Raw genomic sequence first — 21,590 nt, 5'->3', positions numbered from 1 at the left:
CTGATAACTAAATTACAAATGCTTGGTATTATGACAGAATATTAAACTAGTCTATTTCCCATAGGGTGTCTTTGCTATTTGGTTTGTTAATTTCAGAGTATTTGATCATGATTTTGTGAGGGGGAGTTGCTTATTTATACCCACTGAGTTCAAGATAATGATTATAAGTCTACAAGTAGGTAGGTGTCATGTCTCATTGATTGATAACTTAGGAAATATTCTTAAATTAAATGAGGCTTGGATAGGTGTATAAACCAAATTCATTTATAGACAGAACTTTAGTTGGTTGAGTTGTTGACAACTATATTCTTTCTGTCTTAGGTGACGTAACTGACTTTAGAAGACGCAAAGCCTTCTTGAAGTCTGATTCATATTCACTGACATAAACTTGCATCAGTTCTAATTTTTTAAAAATAACAATAGGCAAACGAGAAATCAAAATATTTTAAAATTGTAGAAGGTAGAATGACACTTGCAAAAAAATAACTGGAATTGTTATTGTAGATCCCAAAATTCAACTTTCACGGCAATTATGTATTTTCACGAGGAAGAAAGGGGTATAAGAGGAAAAAAAAGATTAGAAGGACATAAAATTTTCAATTCAATCTCCTTAGAAAGCAGAAACAATATTAAACTAATTTAATCCCTTGAAGTTTGAAATAAAATCAACTTAATTTGTAGATTAATTTGAAATTACATCAACACACTCTCTTACATAATAATTTTTTATTTGGTTTGATTGATATTATTATTTTAATGGTTTTACGTAAATAGACATCTCTAGAGTAAGGATATTCTTAGATTAAAATAAACATATTCTTATTTAATTAATGAAATGAAATGTCCCTTTTTATTTTCACATCACATGGACACTTCCAAAGACAACACAACTAAAACAAACATACAAGATCCAAATCTCTAATTATTCAATAAATTAAATAACACCTCAACAAATTTTCAACCCCTCACTTTTTAACATTTTCTTCTAATTATTTCTCGTGCAGAATACTTCTATTTCTAAACGTGCAAAAACTATCAGACACAAGCTCTTTGAACGGCCTGACATTGGTAAGAAACTGACAATAACTCATGTTAAAGATGGGGATTTTTCCATGATTTTGTTGTTGCAATTTCTGGGTACAGCTTGGTTTTTTTCCCAAAACAAGTCATTTGAGAGAGAGAGAGAGAGAGAGACTATTTTATTCATTTTAAAGAAGGGTTTTTTGTATATATAATTTTTTTGGTGGGTTAGTTTGTTTTGGAGGTTTGAGTTGAGTTTAATTAAAGTGTTGGTTCAACTTCAAGGCTTCATGAATAATGATGATTTCCAGCTTGGTTTTGAAGGATGCAGCTGGAGTCGCCGGTATCTCTCTTTTTATCTATATTGGTTCAATTTTTGGGTTGTTTTTGTGTTTGTTTGTAAAGGGCATGTTCCATTTTTGTATGAAACTTGGTTTTTTGTGGGAAATTAATGAACTTGTTGCATTTTGTTCTGTAAAAGTCTCGTTGCTTGTTGATATTTGAGAAAACCATTATTGGTTTTTGGTCAAAGTTGTGATATTTATGCTTCTAATTGTGTTTACTTTGTATATTATCTTGTTTAAAGAAGGAAGACGAACCCTTGATTCAGTTATTGACACTAGGGACGCCCATGGATCTATTTTCTGTAATGATGTTAAGGATTATTGACTTTTGCTGGATGGAAAATTCCTTTGTGGTTCTCTATACATAGAGAGAAATTGAAGTTGAGAAATTGTTAGCTTTATTCAAATGCTTTATTGCTTGTGTTTTTTGGGTTTAAGGTTCCCAGTTGCGCCCCAAACTGTATATTTTATTTCGACCTGGGGGTATAATTTGATTATTGCTTCTTCTTTTTGCTGCAAATGGTCATTCCCTAGGATCACACCTCTCTCAATTTAAGAAGTAATTTCTTTGAGTAAGTTTTCATTTTTGGGCAAATAGTCAGAACCAAACCAGATACATAAGTTACTATTTTGGTTAATGGAAGTGCTTTTGTCGCTATTGAGAGAAGCAGAGACCTCTAATATGATTGTAGTTTAGTTCATAGTAATCTGTTATCATTTGACCTTGGATTATTCTACATTGAGGAGCTAATTTGAGGAAGAAAAAAAAACCCCATCACATTAGAGTTAAATTTTAGCTGAATTTTGGGCTACCAAGGTTATAGGTCAGGAACTAGCTTCCAATTTAGAACTCAGTGCACGCATGGGAAAGGTTGAAATCTTCTGGATATATAAAAGAAACATTAAGCTGATTTTTCTGAAACATGATACTGAATTTGGGTGATGTGCTGCAGTTTAGACTTTTTCATATGCTTGATTGATATGAGCTGAGGCAGTGTGTGCTTAGATATAATACTTAATGGTATGTCTGGCTCTGAAAATTGTTTTATGTCCAAATCAGAAAAAACTCATCTGTTAACATGAGTTTGGAGGTGACAATCACCTGAAAATAGAAAAAATCAGAAGCATTTGTTGTAAATATGTTGACAAATTCAAGAATTATGTCTTGACTTTCATTCTTGGTTATTGCAGGGAACATCTTTGCTTTTGGGCTATTTGTGTCACCTATGTAAGTTCTTGTCCTGAATATTTCATTCTATATGGTAAGACCTCAAAATGGAGGTGAATATCATTGGTATTAACCAATCATATTACAATTTCTTTACTTTTTCTCCTTTAACTTTTCAGACCCACATTTAGGAGAATAATCAGAAATGGTTCAACAGAAGCGTTCTCTGGGTTGCCATATGTATATGCACTCTTGAATTGCTTGATTACCCTGTGGTATGGAACACCCCTCATATCTCATAATAACCTTATGGTACTGACCGTCAATGTAATAGGTGCAGTATTTCAGTTGGTCTATCTAGCAATCTTCATCGGATATGCTGAAAAAGAGAAAAAGGTCTTTTGTTATTATTATTATTTTAAAATTTGCTGCATCACTTACTGCAGTCTGGCTGGCCATTTGTTAAGCAACGTCATTCATTTTGCATTGGTTGCTCTTGGCAGTTTCAGATGTTTGGGTTCCTGCTGGCTGATTTTGGTCTATTTGGAGTTATTGTTGTTTCGAGCTTGCAAATAGCTGACAGTTCTACGCGGTGGATTTTTGTTGGCATATTGAGTAGTGCTGCTCTTATATCAATGTTTGCTTCACCATTGTTTGTGATAGTGAGTTAACTAAAAGCACCGGCTGTACTTTATCTTTATATATGGATTTTCTCCTTATATTGCAGAAATTTTAACTACATTTGTTTCTTTCTACTGTTTCCAGAATTTGGTGATTCGAACAAGAAGCGTTGAATTCATGCCATTTTATCTCTCGCTTTCTACCTTCTTGATGAGCTCGTCCTTTTTTCTATATGGAATCCTTAACTGGGACGCCTTTGTTTATGTAAGCTTCTTGTAGCTTCTTTTGTATAATGTAGATCAAGCTGTGAGTTTACAATCCACTATTTGTCTCTTTTTTTTATTATTCACCTGCTTGTAAAGTACTTATTTATTGATTTATTTAAATTTCAGGTGCCAAACGGGATAGGAACTATTCTGGGCATTGTACAATTAGTTTTGTATTTTTACTACAGGGGGACGTCTAGAGATGAATCCCGAGATCCTTTGATAGTCACATGTTCATAAATTGGTGTCCTTGAGCCACGGGTAAAGGCTCATACACTTTGGTTAGAGTTATAATTCTTTCGTTCTTCGTCTTTGTGTTGCAGACAATTTTCTACCATAAGAGTGCCAAAACTCAGGCATTTTGGGGTCATGTTGAAGAAATCAATAACCTGGGAGAGCCAAAATATTGAAAAAATACATTAGATAACTCCCGGCTGGAAGTTTTGATGTTGAGGCTAATTAGTTACGGGGCAACATGCTGTAATGTTTACTTTGATTGTATTCTTCTTAACTTTGAGAATATTCAAATTTCTTGCATAAACTAATAAATGGGCTCTTTGCATTGCCAGATTCATGCATGTGAAACTGTCATGTGTTCTGCATAAACTTCCAATGATTGTGTCTTTTCAAATTTCTCTGTTTTTGTGTTGCAACAATCTTTTACTCTCTGTTTTTCGACATGAAAGTGTTTGAGGAGAAGATTCTGCAGAGGAATTCGCCAATGAAAGGCCAAGTTGTTTCAGTCTCTTCTTACTGATGCCAAACAATTTATGACTCTATTGACAAGACTTCATTCCAAAGTATATCAGGGCAAAGACTGCTGATTAAAATTTGATAATACCATCAAACTTTAGTTTTTTGTGTTCAAACATATAAACAGGATGTTGCCTTGCTGGTTTTTCTGGAAATCCAGATTAAGAAAACAGAAAGAAGAAAAGATGCAAAATTAGTAAAATCAAGAACATTGCAGAATTGGGGCAAACAATATTTTAAAGCTAAGTGAAGTTTATTTTATTGCATACAGTAACCAAATAGTACTAGAAATTATCGCTAAAGGAAGGTGACAAAAATAATTTAGTCCCAATGATTTTGGCTTGTAAACATAATGAGGGCATTGTGCCGTCTATCATTATTAACATAAAACAGAAGCCAGGATTTGGTCTTTATGTTATTAGCTTTGAAACTTGTACATTACTCCTTAGTTGTCTGTGGATAAGACTTTGTATGCAGTTTTCCTTGGATAAGGCAGCGTTAACGGGTCTTAAGCGCATACGCATCCGAATAGAGAACTGCAATTGAGTTTGACTGTTAAAGGGTTCCATAGGGTTGAGCAGGCACTGAATAGGGGATTCAATTAGGTTTATTTAGATTATATAGAGATTAGACTACTGGGATGGTCTGAAAATTGCACTTGCTGATTTCTGGGGTAATTTCAGAACCTCTCAAGCAATTAAGAACTATGGAGAGATATAGTCTGTGAAAGCAAACGCATTGTTGATAATTCAAGTTTACTGATGCGTTAAACACATGCAAAATAGATGCCATATTCTTAGCTGCCGTCTCTTTCAAGTTATGGTATGAAGCAGAGATTTATATATTGCTTAATTTGAAACTAAGACCAAACTCTCTCTCTCTCTCTCTCTCTCTCTATATATATATATATATATATATATATTTTCCGATATGTTTTTATATCTCTCGGAAAAATGCTGTCGAAAATAAACACTTTTGTTGTAGTGAATGGATATTTAGATCCCTTATACTGTATCTAAATCACATATTTATTTCTTCTAATCCAACCTTATAACCAGCTGATATCCTGTCATGCTTTCCATGGTCAATCTTTTAACATTACATAAAGTTTATGTCAGGTTTAGTCATGGCAAAGATTTTTACATGAAACTTTGTAAGATAAAAACATGATATCACCACTGAAACTCTACTCACTTTTGCTACAACTTGCTAGTAAAATACACAAAAATTTAAAGCAAGTCCTTCAAAGTGATTCTCACAACAGCAACTGGTTTTTCCTGCCAAACAGAACAACATAAACTATGTTAAATTTCCAGGAAAATTTTATTGTACACCTTTATTTTAGTTTCTTAGATGTCTAAGACCATATTCTGCTTCATTCACCAGCTAAAAATGCAATCATAATATGAAAATTTATCTAAGCTAGTTAGAATTTAGCTTATACTGTTCTGTAGATTTGAGCAACAATAGAATATAGAATAATCACCTGGTGAATATCAGGTTTGGGAGATGTTTCCTTGAGAGAGTGATCAACTGGCTTACCGCTTTCATCATATAGAATAAGCCCACTAAACCTTGGAAGCTCACATTTCTCCCCCATAAGTATAGGCCGCTGCCACACCGGCGAGTCCGAGTTGTGGCTTTGCCAGCCCACACTCCCCTGGTAGCCTTCCTTCAGGCCCAACAACGGTGGCGCCCTCTCCTCCCATTTGTTTGCTCCACTCCACCTCACTGATCCCATCAACATCCTCTTAATCGACACCCAATTGCAACTTGGCTCGGCCCATTTCCCTCGACCATCTTCTCGATCCGCTATCTCCTTTCTTTGGGCCTTCGTCTTTAGGATTGTCGCCGTGCAAAGCCCAATTACGGTGATGGCGGTGCACACGAACAATAGAAGTGCTTCTTGAGTTGTGAGCTTCCATTTGTCTTCTAAACTCCACAATGCATCCATGGCTTCTTTGGGTAAAAGAGGTTTTGCATGTAACAGGAAAGAGAGAATATTGTGGAGATGGTATATATAAGTTGGAATTGAGGTAGATATTTTGATGCCAGTTTGGGCAACAAGATGTGAGAGTGGTGAGGTTCACGTGAGGGTCACCGCATGTTGGGCCTAGCCCTGCTGAGTTTAGACATTTTTGGGGCTTACTTATGATATAGCCGTTGGGAATATCTCACCGACGAAAGACGAAAGTTTGATAAAAGGCAAAGTCACGGCTCACGGGGTACATGAAATTGATATAAATTCTCATATAATGTATAAAGGGCAAATAATAATTTTAACTATTCATTATTGTTTGGAGATGAATACGACATAAAATAAATGGTGGTGACTATAAAATTCAATTCATTAAATTCCTAATTTATTGAGATGAATGACATTTGTTGTTGCGATTTCTCACACAAATGAAAAGTACGTGAGCCTTCGGGAATGTTCTTGCAAGGGTTTGTTAGAGACCGAAAATATAATGCTGAACTAATGAGAAAAGTAATACAATACAAGTAAATAAGTAAAGATAACATAAGAGCAGTTTTTAAAGTGGTTTTGATGCAAAACACAAATTCTATGTCTATTGTTATTTTATTTTTTTTAGTGTGTTTTTGGTGTATTTATAAAGTCCATTTGCTTCTTAAATGAGACAATTGTTCTTAGCTATTGACAAAAATGAAATTTTGGATTCCTTCTTTGGGGGTGAGAGCCTCTTATTTATATTGTTGTATAGACGAACTTACTCATGAATTAATCTTCTCATCGCATGACACGGGGCTTGATAAACCGTTTTTATTAGAGACTTATTAGTAAAGTAACCCTCTTATGAGACAACACACGACCTAGACAACTCAGCCTTGAACTTTACTATTGAAACAACCTATGACAACCTTATAATTGAAATAATCCTTTTATAGTGTGACATGTGACATTGATAGATGCACAATCATATATCACATGGCGAGAGCTCATGCTTCATTTGTATAGTCAAATGACATGTGCCGTAAATTCATACTCCATGAATTTACCGCATAACAACGTTATAACACAATAATACTAAAGATACAAAGTCTTCATAGAAATTTTGGTGTACAAAGTGATATATCACTGTTCTTACTATTGTCATATAACACAACATTTATTATTGTATAATTTTATTAATATATTAATTTATTCATCCACCTTGTATCATATCACTTACAAGATTTCAATACAAACTTTATATGTATAACATTATTGCAATCAAATAACATTTCATGTATAAATTAATGTGACACAAAATGAATCAAAGAATTAAACAATTAAAATTGAATGTTATGTTATTTTGTATACAAGACCTTATATACAAACTTTATACATATAACACCATTATTAATAGAAGATTTCTAAGATGCATCAATTAAATTTTATTTTCCATCAATTATTCCTTTTATATATATAAAAAAATATGGGAATTTCATTACTTCAATTTTCTTTTTTTATTCTATAGAAGCACTTTTTTAATCCCAAATAAATTTATTCATTTTAAAGAACAAAATGCAAAAACTATCAAATCATTAAAAACTCCCCCGCCCCCCCCCGACTTATTTATTTGTTTTTAAATTAAAAAAAAACTATTATGAGTATTGAGATTAAATAATTCACAGCACAACACTCTTCATGCTGGGCTTCGGCCCATTTTAAACCCCTGAAATTAATTGGTTTCTCTGTCTGTGGCATTATTTCATACTTCAAATATCATTCGCTTCCAACGTAGCATTCCAATAATATGTTTGGCAGCCTAGAAAATTCCAAGCTTTATTATTATTTTTTCCTAGAAAATTCGGGCATTTATTTCCTATGATAAGATTCATCTCTCATCGGATTCCCTCCTTTCTCGAAGGTAAGTATTAAATCCTAAGTATAATAATAATTATTATTATATTGAATCATCAGTCATTGTTTTCTATAGCAATAATTATAGGATTTTTGGGCTTTTCTTCAGTTTTTGTTCTAAAATCTTTGAACTGAAATTCGTGAAAGTGAATTTTATTTGCGCTTTTGTTTTCAAAAAGGTTGTAGCTTTGTATTATTTGGATTATAATTGTTAGTTAAAGTTGTTAATTTTTTTTTTTTTTTTTAGGTTTGTGAAGTGAAGGGAGAACCTTGGTCTATAGTTATTGAAAGTTATAGCTTTTTAGAGTGTTATTATATCCAACGGAAGAATAAATGGCCGGAAGAAATCGTGGGCCGCCTCTTCCGATGAAAGGTGCTTCTCATGTGGGGCTGCCACCTCCGGTCCATGAACCCTCATTTGGGAGAGGCCTGGGGCCAATGCCACCCCATCCGGCATTGCTGGAGGAAATGAGGGAATCCCAGTTTGGGATGGGTCCTAGAGCTCTTCCACCCCATCCAGTGATAATTGAGGAGCGCCTTGCGGTTCAACATCAAGATATTCAAGGTCTTTTAGCTGATAACCAACGATTAGCTGCGACTCATGTTGCGCTAAAGCAGGAATTGGAAGCTGCACAGCATGAGTTGCAGCGGATGGCACACTTTGCTGATTCTTTTCGGGCAGATAAGGATGTTCAAATGAGGGAAGTGTACGACAAGTCAGTGCGGTTGGAGGTTGATCTTCGAGGGGCAGAGGCAATGCGGGGTGAGCTTCTTAAGGTTCAGGCTGATATTAAGGAGCTTACTGCTGTGAGACAGGAACTTACGGGCCAAGTTCAAGTAATGAGTCAAGATTTGGCTAGGGTTACAGCAGATTTACAACAGGTACCAGCTTTGAAGGCAGAAATTGAGAACATGAAACAGGAACTGCAACGTGCAAGGTAACAGTTTCTATAAGCTTTGTTGTTTTAGTAATGTAGTAGCAGTTGGAAAGCCTGTCATGATTTGTGTGGATTTGCATGCTTTTGGTGGGATGTAGAGCTGCTATTGAGTATGAGAAGAAAGGATATGCAGAGAACTATGAACATGGCCAGGTGATGGAGAAGAAATTGATTTCAATGGCTCGGGAGTTGGAGAAGCTCCGTGCAGAGATTGCTAATGCAGAGAAGAGAGCTCGTGCATCAGCTGCTGTTGGAAACGCTGGTATGACCTCACATTGGGCCATCTATTTGCAAATCAGTTCCTTTATAAAAGGATTTCTTTTTCCCAATTTTGAATGGGTTCCCTTTTCTTTAACGCTTATAGTTGGTGAAAACATGTAATATGTATAGGCAGAAGAAAGAGTAACAAGTACAACTGACATTACACTAAAAATGTGGATGGCAAATATCAACTATAAGGTTAAAAGATCTAAGGAATAACAGATTCATACTAGACAAAGGAAATCCCTTTTGAAATTTGACATTCTTTCTACTGTATTTCAAACTGTATATTTGAATTTTCATTTACCCTTGTGTTAATAATTGTTTTACTTTCTTTCTTCTAACTCTTCATTGCAGGTGCCGGTTATAATGCAACTTATGGCACTCCTGAAGCTGGGTATACTGGAAATCCTTACCCCGCCAGCTATGGCATAAATCCTGTAAGTTTTTTGATTTAATATATGTTTCTATATGTCTATTTGTGTCTTTATTAATTAATTTTATATGTACGCATTATCATTATCATTGATATATATATGTATATATAAAATGCTAGAATATGCACAAAGCTGTTGTTTCAGTAAATGTATGGATATCTTATTCTTTACCCTCAATTTTCAGATGCAGGCTGGTGCAGAAACTTATCCTCATTATGGACCTGGACCTGGATCTTGGGGTGCATATGATATGCAGCGAGCTCAAGGACACAGATAGATTGGTCATCAGATCATGCTAAAATTGTCTTATCTGGTATCTCGGGCTGCAACTTATTAGAGATACTTAGCTTGAACTGTTATATCATGATATATATTTTGGAGATATGCTCTTCTATTTGAGTTTTTGAAGTTGTACTTTAAAATATTGAGCTATCATAATAGCATTGAGGTGCCAGATACTGTTGCTAGTTGGTATCTTATTTAGCAAATATATTCACCAACTTCTCTATATTTTATTGCATTTCAGTTTGATTGATGTAGGTATGTTCTTTTTGGCTTTAGTTGTTTTCATAGAACTTGCTTTTTTTTTTTTTCATATGCCCATAGAATCTTGCTTCATTTGATTTTGCTTTTTAGACGCAAGATGTTTGATTAAATCAACCATCATGCTGATAATTCTGTAATTTGATACGAATATAGTCAATACTGGTGCTTTCACCCCTTCCAGTTTGTGTTGTGGAAAGTGTGCAGGCTTTGTTAGTCATGTTTATCGATCACTTGAACTTGTTACAGTGCTTGTAAACACTGTAAGATGTTAATCAGATTTGACTCTAGCCTTAACTAGCCTTCTCATATATACTGAAGTCTTTATTGAGTTTGCATCTTAGAAGAGTTCCTTACTAATTAATTTCTGAGTATAGTGTAGATATGGTTACCGTTTCACTTCCTTCAGAGACCAATCATTTCTCTTGTACTTGAACATAATTATGTATTAGATTCATCATTATCTTCATATGCCTGCCTTTGGAGGTCATTCTTTTATCAGCCTTGAATTTACTAATTTTGATTCATTATCATCTTTGAACCATGTTGACCGGTTAGGGTTTACAATTTGCTCTATTTACTTATAGAAATGTGTTCTTGGTCAGAATGATTTGCCAGATTCCTGCTCAGTTTTGTTTATTTTTTTTGTGGTTCTGGATAAACTATTTTTCATCTAAAACATATATGCACAGTTATAGCTCTTATCTGTGAGTTAATTGGATTTCTAAGCAAAATTAGGAATAGGAGAGGATGGGGTTTTATGCTTATAAGAAGTGACTGGACTGGGTGAGAGATGGACAGAAATTTAATGAGTACTTAGCCCCTGTGGTGATATTTAAAACTGTCCTTATATAATATTTGAAGGTTGTTGATATATATATAGGAAAAGCTTTGGAGGAGCTATAGTGGTAACAGAGGAGTAACTTAAAGTGAGGAAAAGAAACAATTTTTTTTTTTTTGTTTTTTTATTCTTCCACTTAAGCTATTAGTAATATTTTTTTCATCAATCATACTTACTCGGGCAGTTAACTATCATTCGCTTTTAGTATTAAAACATTTTGCTGGCCTGGGATCGTTCCAAGTCAGCATGCACTTTCTACCTATATCTATTGCTGAGGTAAAAGTTTATGGCATGAGGAAGGATTAGTTTGTTGCTATGGATTTTAATTTTAGAGGGATCTAGGTCTCTCTCTCTCATATTCTGTTTTTGGCGTAAGGAGAAGTCTCCTTTTTCATCTTTCTCCCAGTTGATGACTCATCCAAGTAGGAAGTTCTGCAGTTAACTTTCCCACTGCAATGTTCATGTAATGATGTTAGTATTATAAGTGCTTGTAAGCCCTAAATAGTGGAAGAAGAAGGGTAAGTAAAATTTAGAGGATGGAAACTTTGCTGGGGATCAAAGTGCCTTTTGTTCTTCATATTTGGTGGAGTGAGGTGGAGGAGAAATTTTACTTAAAAGGCACATATCTGATTCCATCTAGAAAAGCTGAAGCCAACTCTGAAAGAAGATTATACATTATATGAGATATGCCGGAAGTTGGCAAGTCATGCTCAACAATGAAGCTGCTGGACGAGTTTTCTGGTCAAGTAAGTGATATAATTTTCTGAGAATATTATCTTCTTTTATTCATTTATCCTTTGTGTATTCCTTCATTGGTTGTGACCAATGTAAAATTCTGTTTTTATTTCCCTCCTAGATTGGTGCCAATTCCTCTTGGTAGTAACAATTGAGGCTAGGTCTCCAGTGATCCACGTTTGAGGCAGTGATTTTTGTCAATAACTTCTATAACTGGTTTTCATATAAATATTTGGATAGTGGTGTGCATCAATTGTCTTCATGGTTGCATTTTTGTGGAGTTACAGATGCTTAACTTGTGTCCTCAATTGTCGGTCTTCTTCCTACTATCTTTACGGGCAAGCTTTGACTCAGTAGGTGGTTGTTCAGTTTATTTAGTGTCTACCTGTATACCTGTCCTAGTTCATTTTTCTTCTTCACAGCAAGTCCCAATGGACATCTTTCCCACTTATTCTGTGAAGATGGAAGACGTTGGTGTAATACTTGGAGAACAATTGAAGCAGATGTGTGGTGAAAATTTGATGTTAAATCTAAAGAGTGAAGGGATTCTCAAAGAAGGAAGAGGGCTAAATATAGTGAAATTATTAAAGAAGAAAACCATTGGAGAGGAATTTGAAGGTTTTTTTTGTCAAGTGGAGCATAGATGTCACATTTGGCAACAAGCTAGTTTCACCTAGCTATGGGTATTAAGAGAAGTGGAACTTTATGTTGGAAGTATTAGTCATTTGGTTAGCCTACCCTTAGCACTCTTCCCATCACATTTTAAATTTGTCTAAGGAATTTGATCTTTTTGTTATTTTAGGAATATTTTTTAATAACGTCTGATAGCCATAAAAAAACTAAATGCTTCTTGTTCGTTAGAGTTGATTGCTAGAATTGGTATGGTATAATTTTAGCAGTTAACAACGAAGCTTTGTTTCAGCTCTTCTTGTTAGATGGGATATTGTGCCATGATATCTTGGTCTGGTTAGGTCATATCTTTGTTTCTTGCTTTTCTTATTTTCCTTATCTAGTAAATTGAAATCTATCATTCTGCTTTCATATTTACTATTATATTTTTCTTAAGCATCTGGTAATGAGTTGTCTTTGCCTGGTTAATAATATGTTCTCATGTATGTTTTTGTCTTATTTGCTAGGTTTTCAACCTTTGGTGCTTCTAATCTGCTGCTTCTGCCATTATTGCTGATTTTTGAATTTTTTGAGGTATGCAAGCCTTTTCTTTTAATTCTTAATTTTCTATTTGAACTGTTTCAACTGGCTCCAGCTTCAAAATCGTAATCACACTGAACCATTTCTGGTACCTGAGACCACCTAATTTACTGCCTCATATTATTTTAAATTAAGAAACTTTATATATTTTCACCAGGGAAGCTTTGTTCTTCTCAGTGATTGCTCGACATTCCAAGGTTAGAGAAGTTATTTAGTTGGGACCAGAATCGTTGTGTCAAATGCTGGAGCAGGATGAAGATTTCAATGAGACATGGCAGGTAATTTACATCTTAGTATTTTGAAGACTCTGGCTGTTTGGATTTGCTTTTCTTGGCAACGAAAATAGAGGGTTAATAAAACCACTCACATAAAAGAGAACTCTAAAAAATTTAAAGTAATGATATTAGTAGAAGATGTGATTTTGTTTTGAAATAAAGCAAAAATAAGGTTGCTGTGTGTGATGAATAGAAATAGAGTTGATTGATAGACTTAAATGGGGAACTTTGAGAAATGTTGAAGAAATTAGTTGAAGAAGACAGTGAGGGACCAACACTTGCATGTCTGAGAAACTTGAAGAGCTAATTTTAGTTCTTTATACTTGAATTGAGAAACACGCTGATATATAAGGGCTGCTAGGTTTTCTTTGTACTAGGGCTTGAACACCTAATCAGGAACTTGTAAGAATTTAGTACTATTGATAATGCGTTAATTAGTTGCAGGTGCCGGTTATAATGCAACTTATGGCACTCCTGAAGCTGGGTATACTGGAAATCCTTACCCCGCCAGCTATGGCATAAATCCTGTAAGTTTTTTGATTTAATATATGTTTCTATATGTCTATTTGTGTCTTTATTAATTAATTTTATATGTACGCATTATCATTATCATTGATATATATATATATATGTATATATAAAATGCTAGAATATGCACAAAGCTGTTGTTTCAGTAAATGTATGGATATCTTATTCTTTACCCTCAATTTTCAGATGCAGGCTGGTGCAGAAACTTATCCTCATTATGGACCTGGACCTGGATCTTGGGGTGCATATGATATGCAGCGAGCTCAAGGACACAGATAGATTGGTCATCAGATCATGCTAAAATTGTCTTATCTGGTATCTCGGGCTGCAACTTATTAGAGATACTTAGCTTGAACTGTTATATCATGATATATATTTTGGAGATATGCTCTTCTATTTGAGTTTTTGAAGTTGTACTTTAAAATATTGAGCTATCATAATAGCATTGAGGTGCCAGATACTTTTGCTAGTTGGTATCTTATTTAGCAAATATATTCACCAACTTCTCTATATTTTATTGCATTTCAGTTTGATTGATGTAGGTATGTTCTTTTTGGCTTTAGTTGTTTTCATAGAACTTGCTTTTTTTTTTTTTCATATGCCCATAGAATCTTGCTTCATTTGATTTTGCTTTTTAGACGCAAGATGTTTGATTAAATCAACCATCATGCTGATAATTCTGTAATTTGATACGAATATAGTCAATACTGGTGCTTTCACCCCTTCCAGTTTGTGTTGTGGAAAGTGTGCAGGCTTTGTTAGTCATGTTTATCGATCACTTGAACTTGTTACAGTGCTTGTAAACACTGTAAGATGTTAATCAGATTTGACTCTAGCCTTAACTAGCCTTCTCATATATACTGAAGTCTTTATTGAGTTTGCATCTTAGAAGAGTTCCTTACTAATTAATTTCTGAGTATAGTGTAGATATGGTTACAGTTTCACTTCCTTCAGAGACCAATCATTTCTCTTGTACTTGAACATAATTATGTATTAGATTCATCATTATCTTCATATGCCTGCCTTTGGAGGTCATTCTTTTATCAGCCTTGAATTTACTAATTTTGATTCATTATCATCTTTGAACCATGTTGACCGGTTAGGGTTTACAATTTGCTCTATTTACTTATAGAAATGTGTTCTTGGTCAGAATGATTTGCCAGATTCCTGCTCAGTTTTGTTTATTTTTTTTGTGGTTCTGGATAAACTATTTTTCATCTAAAACATATATGCACAGTTATAGCTCTTATCTGTGAGTTAGTTGGATTTCTAAGCAAAATTAGGAATAAGAGAGGATGGGGGTTTACGCTTATAGGAAGTGACTGGACTGGGTGAGAGATGGACAGAAATTTAATGAGTACTTAGCCCCTGTGGTGATATTTAAAACTGTCCTAATATAATATTTGAAGGTTGTTGATATATATATAGGAAAAGCTTTGGAGGAGATATAGTGGTAACAGAGGAGTAACTTAAAGTGAGGAAAAGAAACAATTTTTTTTTTTTTGTTTTTTTATTCTTCCACTTAAGCTATTAGTAATATTTTTTTCATCAATCATACTTACTCGGGCAGTTAACTATCATTCGCTTTTAGTATTAAAACATTTTGCTGGCCTGGGATCGTTCCAAGTCAGCATGCACTTTCTACCTATATCTATTGCTGAGGTAAAAGTTTATGGCACGAGGAACGATTAGTTTGTTGCTATGGATTTTAATTTTAGAGGGATCTAGGTCTCTCTCTCTCATATTCTGTTTTTGGCTAGTGTAAGGAGAAGTCTCCTTTTTCATCTTTCTCCCAGTTGATGACTCATCCAAGTAGGAAGTTCTGCAGTTAACTTTCCCACTGCAATGTTCATGTAATGATGTTAGTATTATAAGTGCTTGTAAGCCCTAAATAGTGGAAGAAGAAGGGTAAGTAAAATTTAGAGGATGGAAACTTTGCTGGGGATCAAAGTGCCTTTTGTTCTTCATATTTGGTGGAGTGAGGTGGAGGAGAAATTTTACTTAAAAGGCACATATCTGATTCCATCTAGAAAAGCTGAAGCCAACTCTGAAAGAAGATTATACATTATATGAGATATGCCGGAAGTTGGCAAGTCATGCTCAACAATGAAGCTGCTGGACGAGTTTTCTGGTCAAGTAAGTGATATAATTTTCTGAGAATATTATCTTCTTTTATTCATTTATCCTTTGTGTATTCCTTCATTGGTTGTGACCAATGTAAAATTCTGTTTTTATTTCCCTCCTAGATTGGTGCCAATTCCTCTTGGTAGTAACAATTGAGGCTAGGTCTCCAGTGATCCACGTTTGAGGCAGTGATTTTTGTCAATAACTTCTATAACTGGTTTTCGTATAAATATTTGGATGGTGGTGTGCATCAATTGTCTTCATGGTTGCATTTTTGTGGAGTTACAGATGCTTAACTTGTGTCCTAAATTGTCGGTCTTCTTCCTACTATCTTTACGGGCAAGCTTTGACTCAGTAGGTGGTTGTTCAGTTTATTTAGTGTCTACCTGTATACCTGTCCTAGTTCATTTTTCTTCTTCACAGCAAGTCCCAATGGACATCTTTCCCACTTATTCTGTGAAGATGGAAGACGTTGGTGTAATACTTGGAGAACAATTGAAGCAGATGTGTGGTGAAAATTTGATGTTAAATCTAAAGAGTGAAGGGATTCTCAAAGAAGGAAGAGGGCTAAATATAGTGAAATTATTAAAGAAGAAAACCATTGGAGAGGAATTTGAAGGTTTTTTTTGTCAAGTGGAGCATAGATGTCACATTTGGCAACAAGCTAGTTTCACCTAGCTATGGGTATTAAGAGAAGTGGAACTTTATGTTGGAAGTATTAGTCATTTGGTTAGCCTACCCTTAGCACTCTTCCCATCACATTTTAAATTTGTCTAAGGAATTTGATCTTTTTGTTATTTTAGGAATATTTTTTAATAACGTCTGATAGCCATAAAAAAACTAAATGCTTCTTGTTCGTTAGAGTTGATTGCTAGAATTGGTATGGTATAATTTTAGCAGTTAACAACGAAGCTTTGTTTCAGCTCTTCTTGTTAGATGGGATATTGTGCCATGATATCTTGGTCTGGTTAGGTCATATCTTTGTTTCTTGCTTTTCTTATTTTCCTTATCTAGTAAATTGAAATCTATCATTCTGCTTTCATATTTACTATTATATTTTTCTTAAGCATCTGGTAATGAGTTGTCTTTGCCTGGTTAATAATATGTTCTCATGTATGTTTTTGTCTTATTTGCTAGGTTTTCAACCTTTGGTGCTTCTAATCTGCTGCTTCTGCCATTATTGCTGATTTTTGAATTTTTTGAGGTATGCAAGCCTTTTCTTTTAATTCTTAATTTTCTATTTGAACTGTTTCAACTGGCTCCAGCTTCAAAATCGTAATCACACTGAACCATTTCTGGTACCTGAGACCACCTAATTTACTGCCTCATATTATTTTAAATTAAGAAACTTTATATATTTTCACCAGGGAAGCTTTGTTCTTCTCAGTGATTGCTCGACATTCCAAGGTTAGAGAAGTTATTTAGTTGGGACCAGAATCGTTGTGTCAAATGCTGGAGCAGGATGAAGATTTCAATGAGACATGGCAGGTAATTTACATCTTAGTATTTTGAAGACTCTGGCTGTTTGGATTTGCTTTTCTTGGCAACGAAAATAGAGGGTTAATAAAACCACTCACATAAAAGAGAACTCTAAAAAATTTAAAGTAATGATATTAGTAGAAGATGTGATTTTGTTTTGAAATAAAGCAAAAATAAGGTTGCTGTGTGTGATGAATAGAAATAGAGTTGATTGATAGACTTAAATGGGGAACTTTGAGAAATGTTGAAGAAATTAGTTGAAGAAGACAGTGAGGGACCAACACTTGCATGTCTGAGAAACTTGAAGAGCTAATTTTAGTTCTTTATACTTGAATTGAGAAACACACTGATATATAAGGGCTGCTAGGTTTTCTTTGTACTAGGGCTTGAACACCTAATCAGGAACTTGTAAGAATTTAGTACTATTGATAATCAGTATGACTAATCCCGATGTTAAAACAATAGAACAGTCTATTCCTAAATATCTGAACTTACTTAGGGTCCGTTTGGTTCATTATTCTGATAGTTTTTAGAATAATATTTTGAAAAAAAGTTAAATTGGGTGGGTATTACGATGTAGAATTTGAAAATTAACAAAAATATCCCCTATGGTTGTTTATTTACTAAACACCCCTATAATAAAATATTAAAAGTTAACAAAAACACCCCTAATCCACCCACTAAATACGGACAGCCGGCCACCACCGCCGGAGGGTGGCCGGAGTCGCCGTATTGGCGCATGACCGGTTAGATCTTGCCGGTCGTGCGCCGATATGGCCTTTTCCGGCCAGATCCACCACTAACAGAATCTAGTGTAATGGCGCACTAGATTTCGACAGTAGTGGCCGGAATCTAGTAAATGCGGATTGCTAGGGTGTTTTTGTCAATTTTTTTAATTTTTTTTTGGGTTGTTTAGTTAAATTAACAAATTTAGGGGGTTTAAAAGAAATTGAATAATATAGAATAATATTTTGAGAATAAATGAACCGAAGACAAATTTTTTGTTTAACTTTATTGGGAAAACTAGAATAGTTTTCCCAAACTATGTACCAAACGGAGCTTTAAATATCCTTGAAATTACTAAAACATGAAAAATGAAAAAGGTTAATAACAAAACCAAGCGAGTGGCATATTAATCATAACCTTGATTTTACATATCTGTTATGGGTTTTATTTCAATCTGAGTGCACAATTACTTTGTTGGATTCAAATTAATGTTTTATTTAGGCTCCTGATCATATATGTACCAACATTTTAATATGCTGTTTGAAAGCAAAGTGTATCATATTCATTTGATATGATATAAAAATCTATCTCGTTGAATAGGTCGACACTTTATGTAACTGTTGACCCAAATTATGTGTATTGGTTACTGCTTCTTGTAATTGGTGGCTGTAATTTTAGATTTAGAGTTTGCAGCAAATACCAAAATTCTTCACCCTTATCTTCTCTTGTCTTGAGTTGCTGTTAGAATTATGGAGTCCATTGAAGATCCATTGGCATAGTGATTCCTCTGTTGTTTCTTGTTAACACTATTCTTTTAACTCAGAATTATTATCTACATTTTACTTAGGTGGAAGTCTGTATGCATTAAAATTTTCCCAGTTTGATGTTGGAATTATGGACTCCATTGACGATCCATTGGCAATAGTGATTCCTCTGTTTCTTGTTAACACCATTCGATTAACTCAGAATTATTATCTACATTTTATTCAGGTGGAAGTCTGTTTGCATCTAAATTTTCCCAATTTGATGTTTAAGTTTGAATTCATTTTGTTTGATTGATAATATTAACTTAAAATATGAACTTCCAGGTGACACTGTCAAGAACCAGAACTGTTGAATTCTTTTTTATTTTTTGGCCACCCTGCCAGAAAGAAATGTCACCAGACGCATGCAAGTCCTTCCACAATGGATGTAAGACTTCACATTGATGCTATCGTTCATACCCGACAATGGTTTTATGGCTTGTTTCCTTACCAATGTATGCATACTGTTGCTGGCACTCTCTGAAATCCCCGCAAATATTGTTGTTCCAATTCTTCCCACACGAGGCTTGCGGCAGGAAGATTCATGGTCTAGCTACCTCTGTTGGCATATTTTAGTTGGTGATACTGTATAGATGGTCCTCATTTTCTTTATTTTTTCATCTCTTTCCTTGAGTTGAAAACACATTTTGAAGTGATTTAGTTTTTAATATAATTTCTTGAGCTCAATTATTTCTGGGGAGGAGGTGCTTCATTCTTTCACATTCTTTAAAATTGTTGCTAATTCTAATCTCCTTTGAATGAAGAATATTTGAAGGGATGGATCCCTTTGGTTATCTCATGGTTAAGTGCCATTATGTATTTAGATGAAAATAAATATTTATAAAATTACCTCACTCAACATGAATCACATATTCAGAATACATCGCAGACAATGGATCTATAAGTTTTACAAACATGAGACTATGTTAGATAAGATACAATAGCAACAATCTTCTCCAACATGTCTTCACCCTCAAAAGTTTCTTCCTCCATAATATAACATTGGGTAATCGAAACCTTAATTTTCTCGATGCAATTCTGCTAACATGACACCAGGGATTTGCTGCAAACCGCAGTTGCTCCCTCGAAAATCAACTGCTTCTTATATGAAAACTGATATACAAAGTTAAAATATGCATTGGACATTTGCTTCAATACAGATTAAAAAAATGAAAAAATATGCATTACCTGAAAAATGAACTTCTTGATATGACTAGAAAATGATATGCATGGAGTCTCTGCATGAGGAGCAATCCATCCACAATTTCTGCTATTAAACCCCTGGATTTGTTAACTTTGAAGTTCAAATGCTTGACACTAGAAAATGGAGGGGGTAGGATTTGCCTCAAGTCGCTCGAACATTCACATTCTTTGCAAAACAAATAAAGTTGTAGCGTCACACATACTAATAAATTACAGATTAAGATTAGAGACGTTGGCATGTAGAGACATACTGTTGTGCGGGAATAAAAATCCAGCTTGAGCCCGGAAGAAGTATATAGTGATTCCAGCTCGGATGCTACGCCAAACAAATNCAAAAGAGCACGCAGGCTCCTTACAAAGCTAATCAGGAAGATGCCATATCCCACGGAGCTGAGTCGAGATCTCGTACTTAGGTGCTAGACCCAAAATCTTGGCCCGAATTAGATCACAAATAGCTAAGACAATATCTCTGCGAGAGCTACAATGCTGACGAAACACGCGATTATTCCGTTCAAACCATAGGAAATAAACTGTGGCTGAAAGGACCAATCGGGAAAGAAGGTGGCTAAAGTCACCTTTTCGTCGAAGATGCAAGCTAGCCCACTGAAGCAGAGGGAGCCAGGAGATAGTAGGCCATGTAGAGAGCGTCCTGGTAGTGACCTCCAGCCAAACATAACTGGAAAAGTTACAGCTGAAAAACTAATGGTCATGGGTCTCTGTAGCTGATCTGCATAAAACACACCGGGAGCATGTAATGACACCATGAGAGCTGAGCCGGTCCATGGTGTGAAGCCGACCAAGAGAAGCGAGCCAGAGAATGAAAGAGTGACGTGGAATATGCCTAGGAAACCACAAGAGATGATGAATCGAGTTCACATCCCATTTGTCTCGCAACACATTCCAGGCTGAATCAATAGAGAAACGTCCAGACGGATGACCCTTCCACACAAGATGATCAGGATGACTCGCTAAAGGCTGCACTGTAATAGAGTCCCAGATAAGCTGAAGGTCTGCACTGCCCGAAGGAAAGTCCCACAAACCATCCCGAATAATGTCTGAAACCCGAGCATCCCATGGCAAACCAGTGGAAGTCAAGATTCTAAAAGGGAGCAAGTCACACAGAGGACCCTGTGGAAGCCAGTGATCTCGCCATAACATGGTGTCCCTACCATCTCCAATACAAGTCACAATAAGACCCCGGCACCAAACCCTGCTAAGTAAAATCTTCCTCCAAGCCCATGAAGCCCCAGAAGTAACTCGGATATGCCAAAAGGACCGACCACGGAGGAGAACCAAACTGGCCCAGAAGACCTATGAGATCTATCATTAAGTAGCCTCCAACGTGTTGAGAATAGCCACCCTATTCCAACTTGGATCCTCTTAATCCCCAGGCCACCCTCCGTCAATGGATAGCAAACAGAAGACCATGCAACCTTAGCACTAGGAGGGAC

At 35.2% G+C, this 21,590-nt stretch overlaps 3 protein-coding genes and 1 long non-coding RNA gene across 9 annotated transcripts; 3 read left to right on the top strand and 1 right to left on the bottom strand.

Moving 5' to 3' along the window:
• The first annotated feature begins 1,283 nt into the window (after positions 1 to 1,283).
• LOC116112861 (bidirectional sugar transporter SWEET2) lies at positions 1,284 to 3,997 on the top strand. Of its 2 annotated transcripts, none has more exons than XM_031398989.1 (6): positions 1,284 to 1,363; positions 2,556 to 2,592; positions 2,712 to 2,928; positions 3,036 to 3,194; positions 3,298 to 3,417; positions 3,743 to 3,997. In XM_031398989.1, exons 1-6 carry the CDS (start codon positions 1,318 to 1,320, stop codon positions 3,827 to 3,829), a joined length of 666 nt encoding a protein of 221 aa, XP_031254849.1. In that variant the 5' UTR covers positions 1,284 to 1,317; the 3' UTR covers positions 3,830 to 3,997. The 2 variants fall into 2 exon arrangements, with proteins under 2 accessions (XP_031254849.1, XP_031254848.1); XM_031398988.1 differs by having other exon boundaries at positions 3,546 to 3,997.
• Positions 3,998 to 5,401: 1,404 nt separating this feature from the next.
• LOC116112820 lies at positions 5,402 to 6,126 on the bottom strand. The gene is made up of 3 exons (XM_031398937.1): positions 5,659 to 6,126; positions 5,556 to 5,558; positions 5,402 to 5,449 (listed from the first exon to the last, which is right to left on the bottom strand). Exons 1-3 carry the CDS (start codon positions 6,124 to 6,126, stop codon positions 5,402 to 5,404), a joined length of 519 nt encoding a protein of 172 aa, XP_031254797.1.
• Positions 6,127 to 7,877: 1,751 nt separating this feature from the next.
• Positions 7,878 to 13,582, top strand: LOC116112827 (protein FLX-like 1). Of its 3 annotated transcripts, none has more exons than XR_004125310.1 (7): positions 7,878 to 8,044; positions 8,285 to 8,975; positions 9,074 to 9,237; positions 9,594 to 9,676; positions 9,858 to 9,986; positions 12,929 to 12,995; positions 13,179 to 13,582. XR_004125310.1 is itself a non-coding variant. In XM_031398944.1 (5 exons), the coding sequence occupies exons 2-5, from the start codon at positions 8,371 to 8,373 to the stop codon at positions 9,948 to 9,950; spliced, it is 945 nt and encodes a 314-aa protein (XP_031254804.1). In that variant the 5' UTR covers positions 7,878 to 8,044; positions 8,285 to 8,370; the 3' UTR covers positions 9,951 to 10,178. The 3 variants fall into 3 exon arrangements, 1 of the variants encoding a protein (XP_031254804.1); XR_004125309.1 differs by having other exon boundaries at positions 13,159 to 13,582; XM_031398944.1 differs by lacking the exons at positions 12,929 to 12,995; positions 13,179 to 13,582 and having other exon boundaries at positions 9,858 to 10,178.
• Positions 13,583 to 13,716: 134 nt separating this feature from the next.
• LOC116112828 lies at positions 13,717 to 19,624 on the top strand. 3 transcript variants are annotated; one of them, XR_004125313.1, is made up of 6 exons: positions 13,717 to 13,803; positions 13,991 to 14,119; positions 17,066 to 17,132; positions 17,296 to 17,416; positions 18,981 to 19,123; positions 19,222 to 19,624. It is a non-coding gene; the product is annotated as an uncharacterized LOC116112828 (long non-coding RNA). The 3 variants fall into 3 exon arrangements; XR_004125312.1 differs by lacking the exon at positions 18,981 to 19,123 and having other exon boundaries at positions 17,316 to 17,416; XR_004125311.1 differs by lacking the exon at positions 18,981 to 19,123.
• The last annotated feature ends 1,966 nt before the right edge of the window (positions 19,625 to 21,590 follow it).

The sequence above is a fragment of the Pistacia vera genome, unplaced genomic scaffold (assembly GCF_008641045.1).
Source record: "Pistacia vera cultivar Batoury unplaced genomic scaffold, PisVer_v2 Contig67, whole genome shotgun sequence".
Classification (NCBI taxonomy): Eukaryota; Viridiplantae; Streptophyta; class Magnoliopsida; order Sapindales; family Anacardiaceae; genus Pistacia; species Pistacia vera.
This window is presented reverse-complemented; position numbering and strand designations above follow the sequence as displayed.